Genomic DNA, 17070 nt, shown 5'->3' with positions numbered 1-17070 from the left:
GTAGGTAAAGTGTATTGTCTATTGAACAGAACTAACCTTGAAATGGCAATACTTTTTAATAAATTTACACTTAAACACTCTTATTAATACTTTCATAAATTAATACTTTTCAATAAATAACACTACTCATTAAACTTGATAGCCTACGGCACGACTCTACTCTACCAGCTCGAGACTGTTTTCATTAGCATGGTCGTGGTAGAGTAGGGTGAGTAGTGGTGGTGGGGGAAGGCAAGTGGTAGAGTACTATCCCACTCTACTAAACTAGTACTCTACCATGAATAGTTAGTGGTAGAGTTTCCTGGGCAAGTACTATCTTGTGAACTCTCCCAATGAAAACGTTCATGATGGAGTACTAGTTTTTAGTAAAGTAGAGTGGTATAGTACTCTACCACTTGCCTTCCCCCACCAACGCTTCTCACTCTATTCTACCACTACTATGCTAAGACAGCCTCGAGCTAAGGGAGTAGAGTCGAGTCGTAGGCTATCAAGTTATTGTTATTTACTAGTAGTTCTGTGAACAGTAGACCTCACGCAGTTTTCTCATCCACAAGTAGGATTTGATGTCACCTGTTATAGATGATTCAGTTGAATCACAATTCACAGTTGAATCATAATTTACTCTTAAAAACTTTTATTTGTTTTCTCTAAGATCAAAAACTTACTTATGTGTTAATAAAGTCAGTTCACGCTTGAATGTGTTATGATGATTTATCCAGTTTCAATCTTTCCATCTGATAAAAATATTCTCAACTATTTTAAAATTATTTTTTTTCAATCAAGAATATTATAATTTCTTCAGCAATATAGTTCATTTAAGCTGCGTTTACACCGGAGTTAATAACACAAGACAAGTTTTTTTACGTTTTTGTTATGAACTGATGTTAATTACAAAAGTTAATAACATCATGTTGAGTTGCGTATACACCGGAGTTGATAACATGAGTTATTAATAAAAAGTTGTCAACTTGACTGAATCGACAAAAAATTCTCTTGAAAAAAGTTGATAACATGTGTTTTCAACAGAAAATTCCTTGTTATTAACAAAATTTAAGTTATCCATCGAGAGTCGGTAACTTTTGTTAATAACAGGTTACTATCATCCCCGCAACCCCCTCGCCCAGCATCCATACCCTACAACTACAGCTGTTCCCTAATAGCTACAGCTAAAGACAAAACACGTAACAAATTTATTAACTTTTGTTGAAAACAAAACTAGCAGCAAAAAGAAAATGTTATTAACTTATGTTGAAAACTTTTGTTTTAAACTCTGGTGTAAACGCATTATAATTTATTTACATTACATTAGATGAAGAGCATTATTTTAATGATCACACATGTTTCAATTCAAATTTGAAGACAATTTTTACTTTCCTTGCCCTATTACCATAGGTAAGGAAAGTATTGCTTTCCAAAAAATTTAAGGTACCCTAATTTCATGTTTTCTATACGTTTCATTACTTTCCTTGCCCTATTACCATAGGTAAGGAAAGTATTGCTTTCCGAAAAAAATTAAGGTACCCCAATTTCCAAATTTCTATACGTTTCAAGGCCCCCTGAGTCCAAAAAAGTGGTTTTTGGGTATTGGTCTGTATGTGTGTGTGTGTGTGTGTGTGTGTGTGTGTGTGTGTGTATGAGTGTATTTGCGTCTGTGTAAACGATATCTCATCTACCAATTAACGGAATGACTTGAAATTTAGAACTTAAGATCCTTACAATATAAGGATCCGACACGAACAATTTCGATCAAATGCAATTCAAGATGGCGGCTAAAATGGAGAAAATGTTGTCAAAAACAGGGTTTTTCGCGATTTTTCTCGAAAACGGCTCCAACGATTTTGATCAAATTTATATCTAAAATAGTTATTGATAAGCTCTATCAACTGCCTCTAGTCCAATATCTGTAAAAATTTCAGGAGCTCCGCCCCATCTATTCAAAGTTTGATTTTAGATTCCCAATTATCAGGCTTCAGATACAATTTAATCAAAAAAATTCGAGTGGAAAAGATTGAGCATGAAAATCTCTACAATTAATGTTCAGCAACATTTTCACCTAAAATTGAAAATAATCTCAAAATTCGAGAAAATGTGATTATTAAATAATTGCAAACTGTTGATTCTATTGAATCATTCACTATGAAGAGATACCATACTTCGTGTGTCTCCAGCGTTATTGTCCTGTCACCAGCTGGCTCAGATCTTTGTTTATAAGTAAACTTGAGATGCGCGTGAACACTAGCGTCAGGTGATCAATTCTCATAACGGCAAGGAAAGTTGTGTGAGTGCGCCACGCCAGATTTTTTGCTTTTTATTCCGGCTTCAGATTTTCAAAAACAAATTTGACGTAATTTTTGCTATATTGAAGAAGAGACTTGCATATTTTTCTCAAATTTTTCTGTCCAGTAGTTTTTGTAGGGTATGTGTACCATCTGCCTCAAAAAAGTGACTTTTGAAGCCCTATTGTTAGCTAACAGAAGCTGATAAAAATATTTCAATTGCATAGATTATGTCCTAAGAACCTGTCCAATTGATTGGAAAAAGAAAAAAAAATATTGAATGCACAACCATAAATTTGACAATTATTCTAAAATAAGTATTTTGACAAAATTCCAGAGATTTCATTACACAAATGATAGATTATCAGCTATCAGGAATAATAAGTGTGGCTGTATCAGCTATCACGAGTTGCGAGTTTTGAGTTGTTTTAAGATTATTATGAGATTGTGAGTCCTGAGTTGTTTTAAGATACTTAAACTGAAGATGATAGCATTGGTGTTGAAAAATGTTTGTTATTCCACAATAAATGATTGATATTTTTGACAAAATCCCAGTGTTTCCGTCACACAAATGATAGATTATCAGCTATCAGGAATAATAAGTGTGGCTGTATCAGCTATCACGAGTTGCGAGTTTTGAGTTGTTTTAAGATTATTATTAGATTGTGAGTCCTGAATTGTTTTAAGATTATCATGAGATAGAAGATGCATTCTCAAATAGCCCGAATACGAGAACTTGAGACCACAAAATTCACAGCTGAACGGTTTTTCGATAGTATGAGACTTGACATGCGTTCTAAATTCACTATTTTGGGCACATTTGAAATCACACAATTCACAGGCAAAACGATTTTCACTATGGTGTCTGAAAATATGTACTTTCAGTTGACTCGAGGTGGCACACTTTTTGTCGCAAATCTCACAGCTGAATGGTTTTTCTCCAGTGTGTTTTCTAATGTGTACCTTGAGATTAACGAGTCTGGTGGTTTTATGACCGCATGTAGCACAGCTGTAGAGCTTCGTCTCTTTGTCACACATGGTTGGCTTGGACCCTTTTTGACCTTTAGGCTTCAGACACTCTTCCATTGGCTTGGACCCTTTTAAACCCTTGGGCTTTAGACATTCTTCCATTGGCTTAGACCCTTTTTGACCCTTAGGCTTTAGACACTCTTCCATTGGCTTAGACCCTTCAACATCCTTAGGCTTTAGACACTCTTCCATTGGCTTGGACCCTTTTAAACCCTTGGGCTTTAGACATTCTTCCATTGGCTTAGACCCTTTTAAACCCTTGGGCTTTAGACACTCTTCCATTGGCTTAGACCCTTCAACACCTTTAGGATTTAGACACTTTTCCATTGGCTCAGACCCTTTTTGATCCTTAGGATTTAGACACTCTTCCATTGGCTTAGACCCTTCAACATCCTTAGGCTTTAGACACTCTTCCATTGGCTCAGACCCTTTTTGATCCTTAGGATTTAGACACTCTTCCATTGGCTTAGACCCTTCAACATCCTTAGGTTTTAGACACTCTTCCATTGGCTCAGACCCTTTTTGATCCTTAGGATTTAGACACTCTTCCATTGGCTTAGACCCTTCAACATCCTTAGGATTTAGACACTCTTCCATTGGCTGACCCTGAGGCTTTGGACACTCTTCCATTGGCTTAGACCCTGCAACACTCTTAGGCTTTAGACACGTTTCCATTGGCTTAGAACCTGCAACACTCTCAGGCTTTAGACACGTTTCCATTGGCTCAGACCCTTTTTGATCTTCAGGCTTCAGACACTCTTCCATTGGCTTAGACCCTTTTAGACTCTTAGGCTTTAGACAATCTTCCATTGGCTGACCCTTGGGCTTTAGACACTCTTCCATTGGCTTAGACCCTTTTAGACTCTTAGGCTTTAGACACTCTTCCATTGGCTGACCCTCAGGCTTCAAACACTCTTCCATTGGCTTAGACCCTTCAACACCCTTAGGCTTTAGACACTCTTCCATTGGCTGACCCTCAGGCTTCAAACACTCTTTCATTGGCTTAGACCCTTCAACATCCTTAGGCTTTAGACACTCTTCCATTGGCTTAGACCCTTTTTGATCCTTAGGATTTAGACACTCTTCCATTGGCTTAGACCCTTCAACACCTTTAGGATTTAGACACTCTTCCATTGGCTGACCCTTAGGCTTTAGACACTCTTCCATTGGCTTAGACCCTTCAACACCCTTAGGCTTTAGACACTCTTCCATTGGCTCAGACCCTTCAACATCCTTAGGATTTAGACACTCTTCCATTGGCTTAGACCCTTCAACACCCTTAGGCTTTAGACACTCTTCCATTGGCTTACCCTTAGGCTTTAGACACTCTTCCATTGGCTTAGACCCTTCAACATCCTTAGGCTTTAGAAACTCTTCCATTGGCTGACCCTTAGGTTTTAGACACTCTTCCATTGGCTTAGACCCTTCAACACCCTTAGGCCTTAGACACTCTTCCATTGGCTTAGACCCTTTTAGACTTAGACACTCTTCCCTTGGCTGACCCTCAGGCTTTAAACACTCTTCCATTGGCTTAGACCCTTCAACACCCTCAGGCTTTGGACACTCTTCCGTTGAAAGTCCACCCACTTCTGTTGCGTTGCCGGAAGGCCACATCTCTGGCTCACTCTGCTCTGTGCTGTCAAAGTCCACTTCTTCTGAAATTTCTTCATAATCTGAAAACATAGAAAGCAAATCAAATTTAATTTCGGCCGTAATAAAAAATAATACAATACAGCTAATAATACAAAATACAAAGCTGAGCAAAATAATCATTGAAACTATAATAAGCTTTTGCAACAAGAAAGCTGTATAATTTCTTTTTGAATATATTCTTGTTTGTTAGGGACTGCAGCTCAATTGGTAAATTATTGTAGAGCTTTGAACCAATGTAAGAAGGCATTTTCTCATACAGTTGAAGCCTGTGCTGTCTTAAAGCTAATTTATTTCTGCCTCTAGTATTATGATTGTGGATGTCAGCGTTTGTGGCCAGATCTGAGATATGGTCGTGAATGAAGACTAATAATTTGAAAATATAAATTGAGGGTAGAGTTAGAATGTTCAAATAGACGAAAGCCTCTCTACATGACTCATTAAATTTGAATCCAGCCAAATAGCGAATAGCTCTTTTTTGCAATTTAAATATTTTTTGGAAGTGCAAATCTGCAGTGCTTCCCCATAACTCTATCCCATAAGCAACATGGGAGTGAAACAATGCAAAGTAAACCATCTTTGAAACAGATAATGGTACAAATTTTACCATATTTCTTATCACAAAAAGATCTCTACTCACTCTATTAACTATTACATTTACATGCTCATCCCACACAAACTTGAAATCTAGCTCTAGGCCAAGTAATTTCACAGAATCTGTATTTCGTATACAAACATTTCCTATAAACAAATGTGGCTCAATCGCACTGTGTCTCAGACTAAAATTTATTAGATTACTTTTTTTTTATACACACGGTACATTTTTAATAGAACAATTCCAATACAGAAACAAATGAATTAAGGAGAAATACACTCATGAATAGAATGAAAATCCAGATCATTTGATGTCGGATCAGAGGTCCACGTTATAATGGCAGTGGAGAAAGATAGGAGAACAGTGTTACCGCTTTTCTGGCTTGCCACTGCCTTCTATAGAGGATAGCTGATACCGGAATATCTGATGAAATATCAATTGTTCATTCTTGTTTAAAATAATGAATCATATTATATTCATTAATGATTCAATAATAGGTTTTCATTATGGAGATGAAATATTTTGTTAATTGATTATAATCTGGCAACGTTGCGGAGGTAGAAAGAGCTATCTGCTTTGTTGAATGATAGACAAGGATAGCAACACTGCCATTTTAACGTGGACCTCACTATAGGAAATATGACGGATACATCTTCCTAAGTAAGATGATAATGTTTCCCTACATTGTTGAAAAACGATCTGGCAACGTTGCAGAGGTAGACGAGGATAGCGCTATATGATTTGTTGAATGATGGATACATTATACTCTCACCCCAACAACACAGTAATAAATGACAGTAGTTGACAGTAATTGGCTTGAGTTGACAAAAATCGGCTTGAAATTTGAAACATAAACGACCTATATCATGGGATATCTTCTTAATGCTACCTTGTCTCAAGGTTCCAATAAGGATGATGATAATAATAATAATACTGAGGGTGACGCCCACATAAGCTCATAGGCTTGTCCGTGGGTAATGAGTGAGAGGGATGATAATGAGAGATGACGACTACTATTTTTTAGGTAGTCGGGACCGACGGCTTATCGTCTCCTCCGAATGATCAAATATCATTTATGAGCATAGTAGTGTCATCATAATGTGGCTCAACATACTGCGCGAGGTATACTGTTCACAGAAGTAGGTACTACTCCAAGTAATTATTGACCGAAGTGAGGTCTAAGATTCAAGTCGACGGTTTGGCATTTTTCTTAATGTTTATATGTTGCACATTTACGGCGAAACGCGGTAATAGATTTTCATGAAATTTGACAGGTATGTTTCTTTTTAAATTGCGCGTCGACGTATATACTAGGTTTTTGGAAATTTTGCATTTCAAGGATAATATTAAAGGAAAAAGTAGCCTCCTTCATACGCCAATATTGGAGTAAAAATCAGACTAAAGAATTATTCATCATAAATCAGCTGTCTAGTGGACTATAATACTACCCGTTCAAAAACATCGAACATCTTGAAAATGTATCTTTCCATCAACGTTAGTAGACAGTTGACTATAATACTACTCGTTCAAAAACATCGAACATCTTGAAAATGTATCTTTCCATCAACGTTGTAGACAGTTGCAGCCAGACCTGATAACAGCGGTCACACTCACATTCCGGGACGACACGTCACGGTACGATAGAACAGAGAGCTCTATGTTCATTTAGGATTTTTTCTAGACATTTTAAATTGATAAATTATTTATTAATTTTTGAGAAAATATAACAACAGGTCAATGTAACTTACTGAGCGCGAGGTCTACTGTTCACAGAACTACTAGTAATATTAATACTGAGGGTAATGCCCACATAAGCTCATAGGCTTGTGCGTGGGTAATGAGTGAGAGGGATGATAATGAGAGATGACGACTACTTTATAGGTAGTCGGGACCGACGGCTTATCGTCTCCTCCAAATGATCAAATGTCATTAGTGAGTATAGTAGCATCATGATGCTGAGGCTCAACATACAGCGCGAGGTCTACTGTTCACAGAACTAGGTACAACTCCAAGTAATTATTATTAAACGAGAATCCAAATTGAATGCTGTAAATCACCCCGAAGACTTCTGCTACTGCAAAAATATTGACAACAGGGTAAACAGCTAGATGGAAATTCGATGAGCACTACTATTCAAAAATTATTTGTCACCCCGGGAATCGAACCCGGTACTCCTAATTGCCGGTCAGGAATGCTCATCCTTACACCAAACTGACAATCTCTGGATAGCAGCGCTCATTTTTACGAAGCCATAGCGGCCAGCCAGAAGAGAAATAATGAGATATTGCATTTATTCAAATGCTAATGAATTATTTTTGAATAGTAGCGCTCATCGAATTTCCATCTAGCTGTTTACCCTGTTGTCAATATTTGCTGTAGCAGAAGTCTTCGGGGTGAATTACAGCATTTAATTGGGATTTTCGTTTAATGATAATTAATTCTTCAGCATTTGAATAAATGCAATATCTCATTATTTTTCATCTGTAGACTTGCTGGCCGCTATGGCTTCGTATAAAATGACCGCTGCTATCCAGAGATTGTCAGTTCGGTGTAAGGGTAAGCATTCCTGACCGGCAATTGGGAGGTGCTGGGTTCGATTCCCGGGCTGACAAATAATTTTTGAATAGAAGCGCTCATCGAATTTTCATCTAGCTGTTTACCCTGTTGTCAATATTTGCAGTAGCAGAAGTCTTCGGGGTGATTTACAGCATTTAATTTGGATTTTCGTTTAATAATAATTATTAATTCATTAGCATTTGAATAAATACAACTTCCAATTTATTTCCATCTGTTTTCTAGATTTCCTCATACGCAATATCTCAGTATTTTCCATCTATACTACTCTAAGGGTCCAGCCACACGAAGTGTTTTGTCAGGTGTTTTTAGTCGAGTCGGCAGGGCAGCAAACTCTTCGATTGGCTAGGCTAATTGGGTTGACGTTCGGCAATCGGCCAATCGGAGAGGTTCCTGCCAAGCCGATTCGTCTGAAAACATTTGAAAGAACGCTTCATGTGGCTTGGCCCTAAAAATGAAGTTATCATTTATGTTTGGATTTTCAGTCTTTCACTAGTGGTAAAAATTACATGAGTTATAATATGTATCCTCATTCCCCTTGCTTAGAAAATAATTTATCTCCTATTGATTCTCACAATTCCAAGTATTTATTGACAAATTTCTTATCTGATTGGTGTCTCATCTCACTATAGTGAGGTCCACGTTATAATGGCGCAAATTTGAAGCCGATATTTTGTTAACTCAAGCCGATTACTGTCGACTACTGACTATTATTACTGTTTTGTTGGGGTGAGGGTGTGAGAACGGCACAGTATTGATTGATTGATTGATTGATTGATTGATTGAGTACTTTATTTATGTAGATTACAATATATACTGGCTTATACACTTATATACAATAACTTACAATACAGCAAAGTTATAGATGAATTTACATAATATAGACTAAGAAAATAACTATTGAACTGTATATGATATGAAAAAGCAATTTGTAATATAATAACTATAGATAATAATCATATTGTTATGCATCTACATAAATTGGCGGAGCTTTGGACATATCAATGTCCATTCTTTGGGAAGAATATTAAAAATATCCTCCCCACTAACTCTCTACCAAAAATATGAGAGACAGTACAGTATGAGAGACAACCAGCGTCATATAGTTTCACCAAAACCAACTACTAGGACAATCGGCTTGAGTTAACAGTGAAATTTGAAAAATAAACGCCCTATCCTTATAGCCCCCATGGGACCTCATCTCATGCTATCTTTTCTCCAGGATACAACTCATCTGGATGACTGATGCCCGGTTTCTCAGTCGTTCAATAAACAACGTTATTGGTAGCTAGCTATTAATTCAATAGCTTTAGGTATGCAATAAACTTTTATTGGTTTCTCAATAGTTATTTGTGCAACTAGTGCGCAAAGTGACAGTTTGCTGCACCGAAAGAAACGTTTACGCCCGAGCCGTAGGCGAGGGCGGAATGGTTTCTTGAGTGCAGCAGAGGAACTTTGCGCACGTATTTCACATTAAGTTTTTCCTACAGTTACCATTGAATATGAAAAGTGGGTAATTATGGGTAAAATTGCCTGAATAATGTAGTAGTGTTTGAATGAAGAGGCGGCTGTGTGCTGAATGTGGTGGCTGTCGGCTGTCGCTGTCATCCACTGTTGTCCTTGGTTATAATATATAATGTAATAATTAGCGCGTTGTGCTTGGTTGCACCTCTGCTCATTATAGCAGCCACAGCAGTCACTGTTACCAACTTCCTTTGGATTTTGCTGCACTGTTGCTCCATATAACCTACTAAGTATTTTGCGTTGCCATGTTGCAAATCTGGAGTGCAGAAAAATTTTTCCCGCACTAGAGCGGAAAAGTGATTCTTTGCGTTCTGTAATCAGTGCAGCAATGGCCACTTTTCAATGTAACTGTAGGAAAACATATTTATAGAATCCATAGCTATGGAACGATTTATCTGTTTAATGAATCTGGCAACATGGCATGATCCCAAGCTGACAAGATGGTCATCATAAAGTGAATTGGTATCGTACTCAAATAATTATTCACCATTTTATTAGTTATAATGTCATGTAGTTTTTCTTTCTTATAGGAATTTAAAAATAATAAATAAATTGTAGAGAATTCTAACCAAGAAGAAAATCCTCAAAATATTAAATACCTAAATAGTTTTAAAAAATTAATCAAATTGAAATAAAAAGAAACTCCTTTTTACATAAGATAATTAAGAATTGTTCGATAATAATTTGTTTTCCTTTTCTTCATAGCTTAAATTATATAACTTTTAAATTTGTTTTCCTTTTCTTCATAGCTTAAATTATATAACTATTTATGGATTCAATAAGTTTATGGAGCGTTCTAGAAAAGCATTCCTCATATTTATTGATTCAATAAAGTTATTGAATGGATAAACAGTTTATGTAACGACTGAGCAACCGGGCATAAAAATTGATGTTATTTGTTATTGCTACACAAAGTTGCGACTTGATGCTGTGGTTCAATATAACGGCTCATCATGGCTCCACATGAGCATCCTATTCCATTACATATCTTCGTATGCCACTTCCATGCTAATGAAAACAGTCTCGAGCTAGTAGAGTAGAGTCTAATTTCATTTTGTTCTTAATAATAATGATAATACTGCCAAAATTAATGTTACAATTCACAATAGATATAGTATGGTTCTTGATATAGCCGGTTTCCGAGCTCGGGATTTAGCTAAGTCCTAGACTTTAAACAGCTGGAGTCAGAAAATTGGCTTTCCAAAACGGGGCGTAGTCGCAGTCATTGCCATAGTCACGTTTGAATTAAATTTTGAAAAACTAGAAAATTGAACACAAAATAAAATAAAGCGAAAATAGTGTAAAGTTTCAGCTAGGCCTATTTTAAATTATTTAGGAATGTATAATTTCGTCAAGGAAAAACGTTTCCAATTCTAGAAATGAGAAAATAAAAACTACTACTACTGTTATAAAAGCTGCGACTTCGCCCTGTTTTGGAAAGCCAATTTTCTGACGCCAGCTGTTCAAAGACTATGACTTAGCTAAATTCCGAGCTCGGAACCCGGCCCTAAAGGTTTGTTCTGTTTACTAGACAGCACACTTTACCTTCTATTCTCAATTGTGGTGAAAACATTAACTCGACCAAGTAAGTAGAGTAGAGTTAGCTCGGTAGAGTTAGTATGCCAGTTACTCGACCAATAACTGTACTAGTGAAAACCAGCCTTATACCATGACATATATCTTCTTATGCTATCTTTTATCTATGGCATACCTCTGTATGATCCTGGATGATCAGTGCAAGTGTTAGTGCCGGTTGCACAAAAGCCGGTTACATTTTAATTGTAATTAACTTTACGAGAACCAATCAGAGAAGCCATCTTTTCAAAAACGCCTACTCTGATTGGTTCTCGTGAAATTAATCACGGTTAAAATTTAACCGATTTTTGTACAACCAGCACAAAGACTGTTAGATAGTAATAAAAATAGAAAGCATCTCACCCCGAGGCTCTTCTTTGATGAATACTTGACAAAATCGTCCCAATTGTTGGCCATCATCAACATCATCACCGTCATCAACGGTTGGAGATAATGCAGTGCTGCACTCTGGCGCTGGTTCTTGGCTGCTATCTACTGCAACTGTCGCCATCTGCAATATTGACAACAGACAAGAATGAAAACTCAGTCAAATCATGCACAATGCAAGAGCCAAACACAATTTAAAAATTATTACATGGAAGTAGAGTTTACAATTTAAAACTGTGATACTTTGATGGACTCAACAGGAATTGAATGTCCTTAAACAAAGTGAGATTTACTTTCAACTGTTAAGGGGCGTTCACATTGATCAAGTTTACTTGAATTCAAGTGTTTTTAACGTTTGAATTGAATGGGCGATTTTGAAAACTTGAAGTTTGGAATTGAAGTCAAGTTTTCATAGCTCATATATAAAATTATAAATCTAAAATCATTTTCTTCTTATTTTCTATTCAGTTTTCGGCTGACGCCTCGACTAGAAACGTCATTCTCGCCTGCAAAAGGCCCCTTTCCTTCCTTGTGATGTAAGATGCTGTTACCACAGACATTATACTGCTTCAAAAGAAAGCTCTTCGAATCATCACATATAGCAAGTATGAAGCATATTGCCAGCTGAATTACTGCAGATTGGGCATCCACACAGTTTGTTTGTTACTAAAAGCTTACCAGAGACTACAGTGAGGTCCACGTTATAATGGCAGTGAAGAAAGATAGGAGAACAACGTTGCCGATCCTCTGTCTTGTCAATGCTTTCTATAAACGGTAGCTGATACAGGTTTATTAATGTAATATTAACTATTCATTCTCGTTTAAAATAATCAATTATATTTTATTAAGCAAGAAACTATACTTCTCAATAATTTTACTATGCATTTACACAATCAAGATAAAATATTTTACTTTGACGTGTCAAAGTAGTCAAATACTAAATACTTTTGACGTGTCATATACTACCAAGCTTTGCTTGATTCTGTAGTGTTATATGACGAAAATTAAACTAAACTAAATTAACTTTTGTTAATTATTAATCCTACATTGCTAAAAAAAGATCTGGCAACAGAGCAAAGCGAGAAAGAGATAGCGCTATCCGCTTTGTTGAATGATAGACAAGGATAGCAATACCATTGCTAATCCAACACTGCCATTATAACGTGGACCTCACTGTAGGGCTTCTCACCACCTCCTACGATGGTAGTAGGCTACTACACTAGGGTTTGATATTTTCTATTTGCAAATGGCAGATTAGCTTTGCAATCTACTCAGTCTTGAATTTTCAGCCTATAATTGGCTATAAGTATATTACTCTTAAAATATTTTATTTTTGTCATTTCATGTTACAATATGAGCCACATATGAATCGAATTAATATTTAGCTAGTTCAATTCAAAAAAACAGTACCTCGAAACATTGAATTAATGATATCTGAAACTCATAAGGTGCGTACAGATATACGCGCCTCCAACACGCTCCGCCCTCGCTCCGATCATGAACGTTACGGGAGATGTTAGCTCTTCTCGCGTTCCACTCTTGCTCCCCGGTCGATCATCAATCGATCTGCTCGAGTGACGTTCGATTGCGGAGCAGAGCGAAAGTCTGTACGCACCTATCATTCAATCGAAGAATGAAACATGCTTCTGAAAGCCACAAATAGTAACCGAGATTGATTCATATATATCAAGTGTTATCCGTATTGATGTGCAGATCATATTATATCATTACACATCTAGGGCCGATTTCCGAGCTCAGGATTCATGTAAGTTCTAGACTTTGAGCAGCTGGAGTTAGAAAATTGGACTTCAAAAACGGGGCGTAGTCATAGTCATTGTCACGTATGAATTGAAATTCGAAAAACTAGAAAATTGAACACAAAATAAAAAAAAGAGAAAATAGTGTAAAGTTTCAGCTATTTTGAATTATTTAGGAATGTTTAACCATAGAGAAGCAATAGCGTAAGTAGATATCCCATGCTATAGGGCGTTCATGTCACAACTTTTACTGTTATCTCAAGCCGATTATTGTCGATTTTTACTGTTTTGAGCGGGTAAGAGTGTATGAACGGCACAATATGAGAGACTACCAGCGTCACACAGCTTCACAGGAAAGAACTACGTGGACTATCGGCTTGAGATAACAGTAAAAGTTACGACATATACCATGGAATATCTATTTATGCTATTCGACTGAGTCATTGTCAATATTGTAGAACCGTTCCATAAATGAATAAAAACACAAATATGTAGTCAAATTCTACACTGTTTTATTTAGCCCAAGGTTTCATGACCACACCGGTCACATTTTCAAGTTGCCAACATGTACCAATTTTAATGTTCAATGTTTACCTTAACCTTTTAGCATTAATCAACTTGAAAGTGTGACCGGTGTGGTCACGAAACCTTGGTCGTGTACTAAATAAAACAGTGAATTTGACAACATATTTGTGTTTTTATTCATTTATGCTATGGTTTAACTTCGTCAAGGAAAAACGTTTTCAATAAATGAAAACTGCGACTACGCCCCGTTTCGGAAAGCAAATTTTCTGACTCCAGCTGTTAAAGTCAAGAACTTAGCTAAATCCCGAGCTCGGAAACCGGCCCTAAAAGTTTCAAAGCTTCGTTAATCGTTGTAGTTTTTTTAAAGATGGTTTGCTTAATTCAATAGCTTTTGATACCTGCTCTTGTTTGAACCTCTTCTTCCCTCTTGAAGTGGGAGCTTCTCTATGATGAGTGGTTGAAGACATAGACCTATACTTGCGGCATTCCGGGAAAATAGTGGGAACAGCATCACGCTTGAGCCTCGGATACTTCAAAGGAGCAGTTACAAATTCCCCGGTCTTTTCATCACAGGCCGACGTGATTCGTTGTACCTCATCGATAGAGAAATGTTTTTCACAAACCTGGGAAACAAAAGACATTTTTAAAATGTAACTTGTTTCATCAAATTTATCATCAAGTTTCAATCGAAATCTAGTCCAAATCTCCTTCAAAACATTCTGGCAACAGGTCAGCCCGAATTGAAAACAGAGAAATGTCGAGAGAAAATTCTATGTTTACTTTCAGTTATTAAAATTGCATGCAATGAATATTCCACAAGACAGATGATTTTTTTATAAGTTACATTGAAATATTGATTGCATGTGTCATTGCATGCAATTAATAATCCACAGCTGATTTATGATGAATATTTCTATAGTCTGATTTTTACGGTAATATTGGCGTTCAAAGGAGACTCCTTTTCCTTTTGCATTATCCTTAAAATGCAAAATTTCAAATATATATATATATATATATATATATATATATACGTCGACGCAAAATTCAAAAAGGAACATACCTGTCAAATTTTATGAAAATCTATGGCCGCGTTTCGCCGTAAATACGGAACATATTTATTCTTATTGGTTGAATAAAGCATTTATTATTATTATTATTATTATAAACATATAAACATAAAGAGAAATGCCAAACCGGCGATTTGAATCTTAGACCTCACTTCGCTCGGTCAATTATATGCAATGACGCAAGCAATTAATATCCCAATGTAATTTGGTAAAAAATCAGCTGTTGAGTAGACTATTAATTGCAAGCAATGAGGCAAGTGATATTGATAACTCGAAGTAGCTTATTATTTTCTCCCGACTTTTCTCTGCTTTCAACTCAGTAAGCTTTTAATGATAGTGGCATAGTTGTTTACAACAAAATTAATATTAATAATTATTGTCAATACAACAACCCAAACAGCCATTAGTTGTTTACACACCGATATCTCGCCGACACGTCAGGACAGGACATAATTCACTCTGATGGACAGGCTGTGGTTTTCAACTGCGCGAGGTCTACTGTTCATAGAACTACTAGTTAAACTTACCCTCGATGATGCTGTGTAAGTGTAGTCCTTTCGAGGAATAGAACTAATCCACAATTTTTTCAAGTTTTCATCTTTTGGGAAAGAGAATACTGCAACTTTGGTTTGAGCATCATAATTGCCACGGCAACCGGGAACGCAGCAAGTGTATGGCATCTAAAAATAGACATAGAATAATAGATTCATCCTAGTCAAATTTATTAGATAAAAGAATTAGCTACATAAGTCAAGATCTGTTGTTGTGAACAAAAATCAAACAAATCCTTATTGATTAAGGCTGTTTGGTACACTTTTTTCTATTTAAATTGGATAATCTTTTTCAATATAATTGTTAAGATCATTATAAGAGTGAGAAAAAGTGGCAACTGAAATTTTTAAGTGGTCTAATAAGCGAGTTATGGGTCGTTAAAGTGCTAACTGTATTTTCTTTCCAGATCATAAATGGTTTTTAACACTGTAGGAATGTAATTAATGGGAACTAATTAATTATATAGGAATGTAATTAATTCACGCAGAGAATCAGCAACGCTGTTCTCTTATCTTCATTTTTTGCCATTATAACGTAGACCTCACTATAGGTTGCCTACTATAGTAAGGTCCACGTTATAATGACAGTATTTCATCAACTTTGGTTTTGCTATCCTTGTCTTATCATTCGACGAAGACGGTGGTACTATCCTTTTCTAGGTCCACAACGATGACAATTATGTTCTTGACATTGTAGAAATATAATTAGTTGATGCAGAGAATCGGCATCGCTATTGTTCTATTTTTATTCACTGCCATTATAACGTGGACCACACTATAGTAGACTGGATAATACTGGTAGCCTACCTTACTAAAAATTAATCAATATTATAGATACCGTATATTGTAGAACTCTGGATTAGTAAGGATATTTTGAATCCCATCAAGTTTAGTAAATACATATGATGATCTATAAAATAGACGGATAATTCTAATTTTACAATTCAAGTTTTGTAGTCAATGTTGATGCAATAAGAGTACCCATCCTTACCACACAAATAAAACTAGATAGATTTGAAAAAGGATTATATAAAAATTTTATTCGTACAACTATTATCTATTTTTGAAATGTAAACCTCATGATTTATCAAAATTCTACAGTAATCTGTCTAGAAAATATTGTTTGCATTGACATTTAATAGGTTAGGTTTAACTGTTTACATTATTTCAAAAAGAATTGTGTTTAATTACTTACGCTGTTGTATATTTTTACTGAATATATGAAAACTGTGGAAGACTCATAATTGGAAAGCACCAAAAATTACAGTATAATTTGTTTAGAAACACTAATTATTAATTCATGTGAAAAAGAAACATTGACACTTTGACAGGAGCAGAAAGAACATGCAGAACACGCACGCACTCTATGTATGTATCGTATGTTGAACTACTATCGTGTTGAGCGGGAGGTTTTGAATGAATATTCTTATAATAATTATTTTTTCTTTTTGTTAATTTTTTATTAAAAATTATCTTGTAGGCTAGTCAACGAAAGGTTGTAAAGGGAAATGAGAGGAAGGGAATTTTTGACTCCGCAGTTCTGTTTGGGGTGTAAGAAGG

At 36.0% G+C, this 17070-nt stretch overlaps 2 protein-coding genes across 3 annotated transcripts; both read right to left on the bottom strand.

The window, feature by feature from the left end:
* Positions 1 to 2550: 2550 nt before the first annotated feature.
* On the bottom strand, positions 2551 to 4653 carry LOC120351175 (zinc finger protein 569-like). 2 transcript variants are annotated; one of them, XM_039427485.1, is made up of 2 exons: positions 2928 to 4653; positions 2551 to 2745 (listed from the first exon to the last, which is right to left on the bottom strand). In XM_039427485.1, the coding sequence occupies exons 1-2, from the start codon at positions 4638 to 4640 to the stop codon at positions 2641 to 2643; spliced, it is 1818 nt and encodes a 605-aa protein (XP_039283419.1). In that variant the 5' UTR covers positions 4641 to 4653; the 3' UTR covers positions 2551 to 2640. The 2 variants fall into 2 exon arrangements, with proteins under 2 accessions (XP_039283419.1, XP_039283426.1); XM_039427492.1 differs by having other exon boundaries at positions 2551 to 2709.
* On the bottom strand, positions 4654 to 16857 carry LOC111056672 (THAP domain-containing protein 11). The gene is made up of 6 exons (XM_039432766.1): positions 16706 to 16857; positions 15487 to 15639; positions 14291 to 14515; positions 11587 to 11734; positions 4694 to 4978; positions 4654 to 4661 (listed from the first exon to the last, which is right to left on the bottom strand). The coding sequence occupies exons 2-6, from the start codon at positions 15637 to 15639 to the stop codon at positions 4654 to 4656; spliced, it is 819 nt and encodes a 272-aa protein (XP_039288700.1). The 5' UTR covers positions 16706 to 16857.
* Positions 16858 to 17070: the final 213 nt, after the last annotated feature.

Source organism: Nilaparvata lugens, chromosome 1 (assembly GCF_014356525.2).
Source record: "Nilaparvata lugens isolate BPH chromosome 1, ASM1435652v1, whole genome shotgun sequence".
Classification (NCBI taxonomy): domain Eukaryota; kingdom Metazoa; phylum Arthropoda; class Insecta; order Hemiptera; family Delphacidae; genus Nilaparvata; species Nilaparvata lugens.
Note: the sequence above shows the minus strand (reverse complement) of the source record. Positions and strands in the feature narration are given on the sequence as shown.

Coding starts and splice junctions, on each gene's coding strand:
- LOC120351175 (XM_039427485.1), bottom strand. CDS start 4,640: ATGGAAGAGTGTCTAAAGCCTAAGGGTAAGCCAATGGAAGAGTGTCTA. Junction 2,746..2,927: donor ACTCACAATCTAATAATAAT/CTTAAAACAACT, acceptor CAGTTTAAGTAT/CTTAAAACAACTCAGGACTC.
- LOC111056672 (XM_039432766.1), bottom strand. CDS start 15,639: ATGCCATACACTTGCTGCGTTCCCGGTTGCCGTGGCAATTATGATGCT. Junction 11,735..14,290: donor AGAGGTTCAAACAAGAGCAG/GTATCAAAAGCT, acceptor TCAATATTGCAG/ATGGCGACAGTTGCAGTAGA. Junction 4,979..11,586: donor CATCAAAGAAGAGCCTCGGG/GTGAGATGCTTT, acceptor CTATGTTTTCAG/ATTATGAAGAAATTTCAGAA.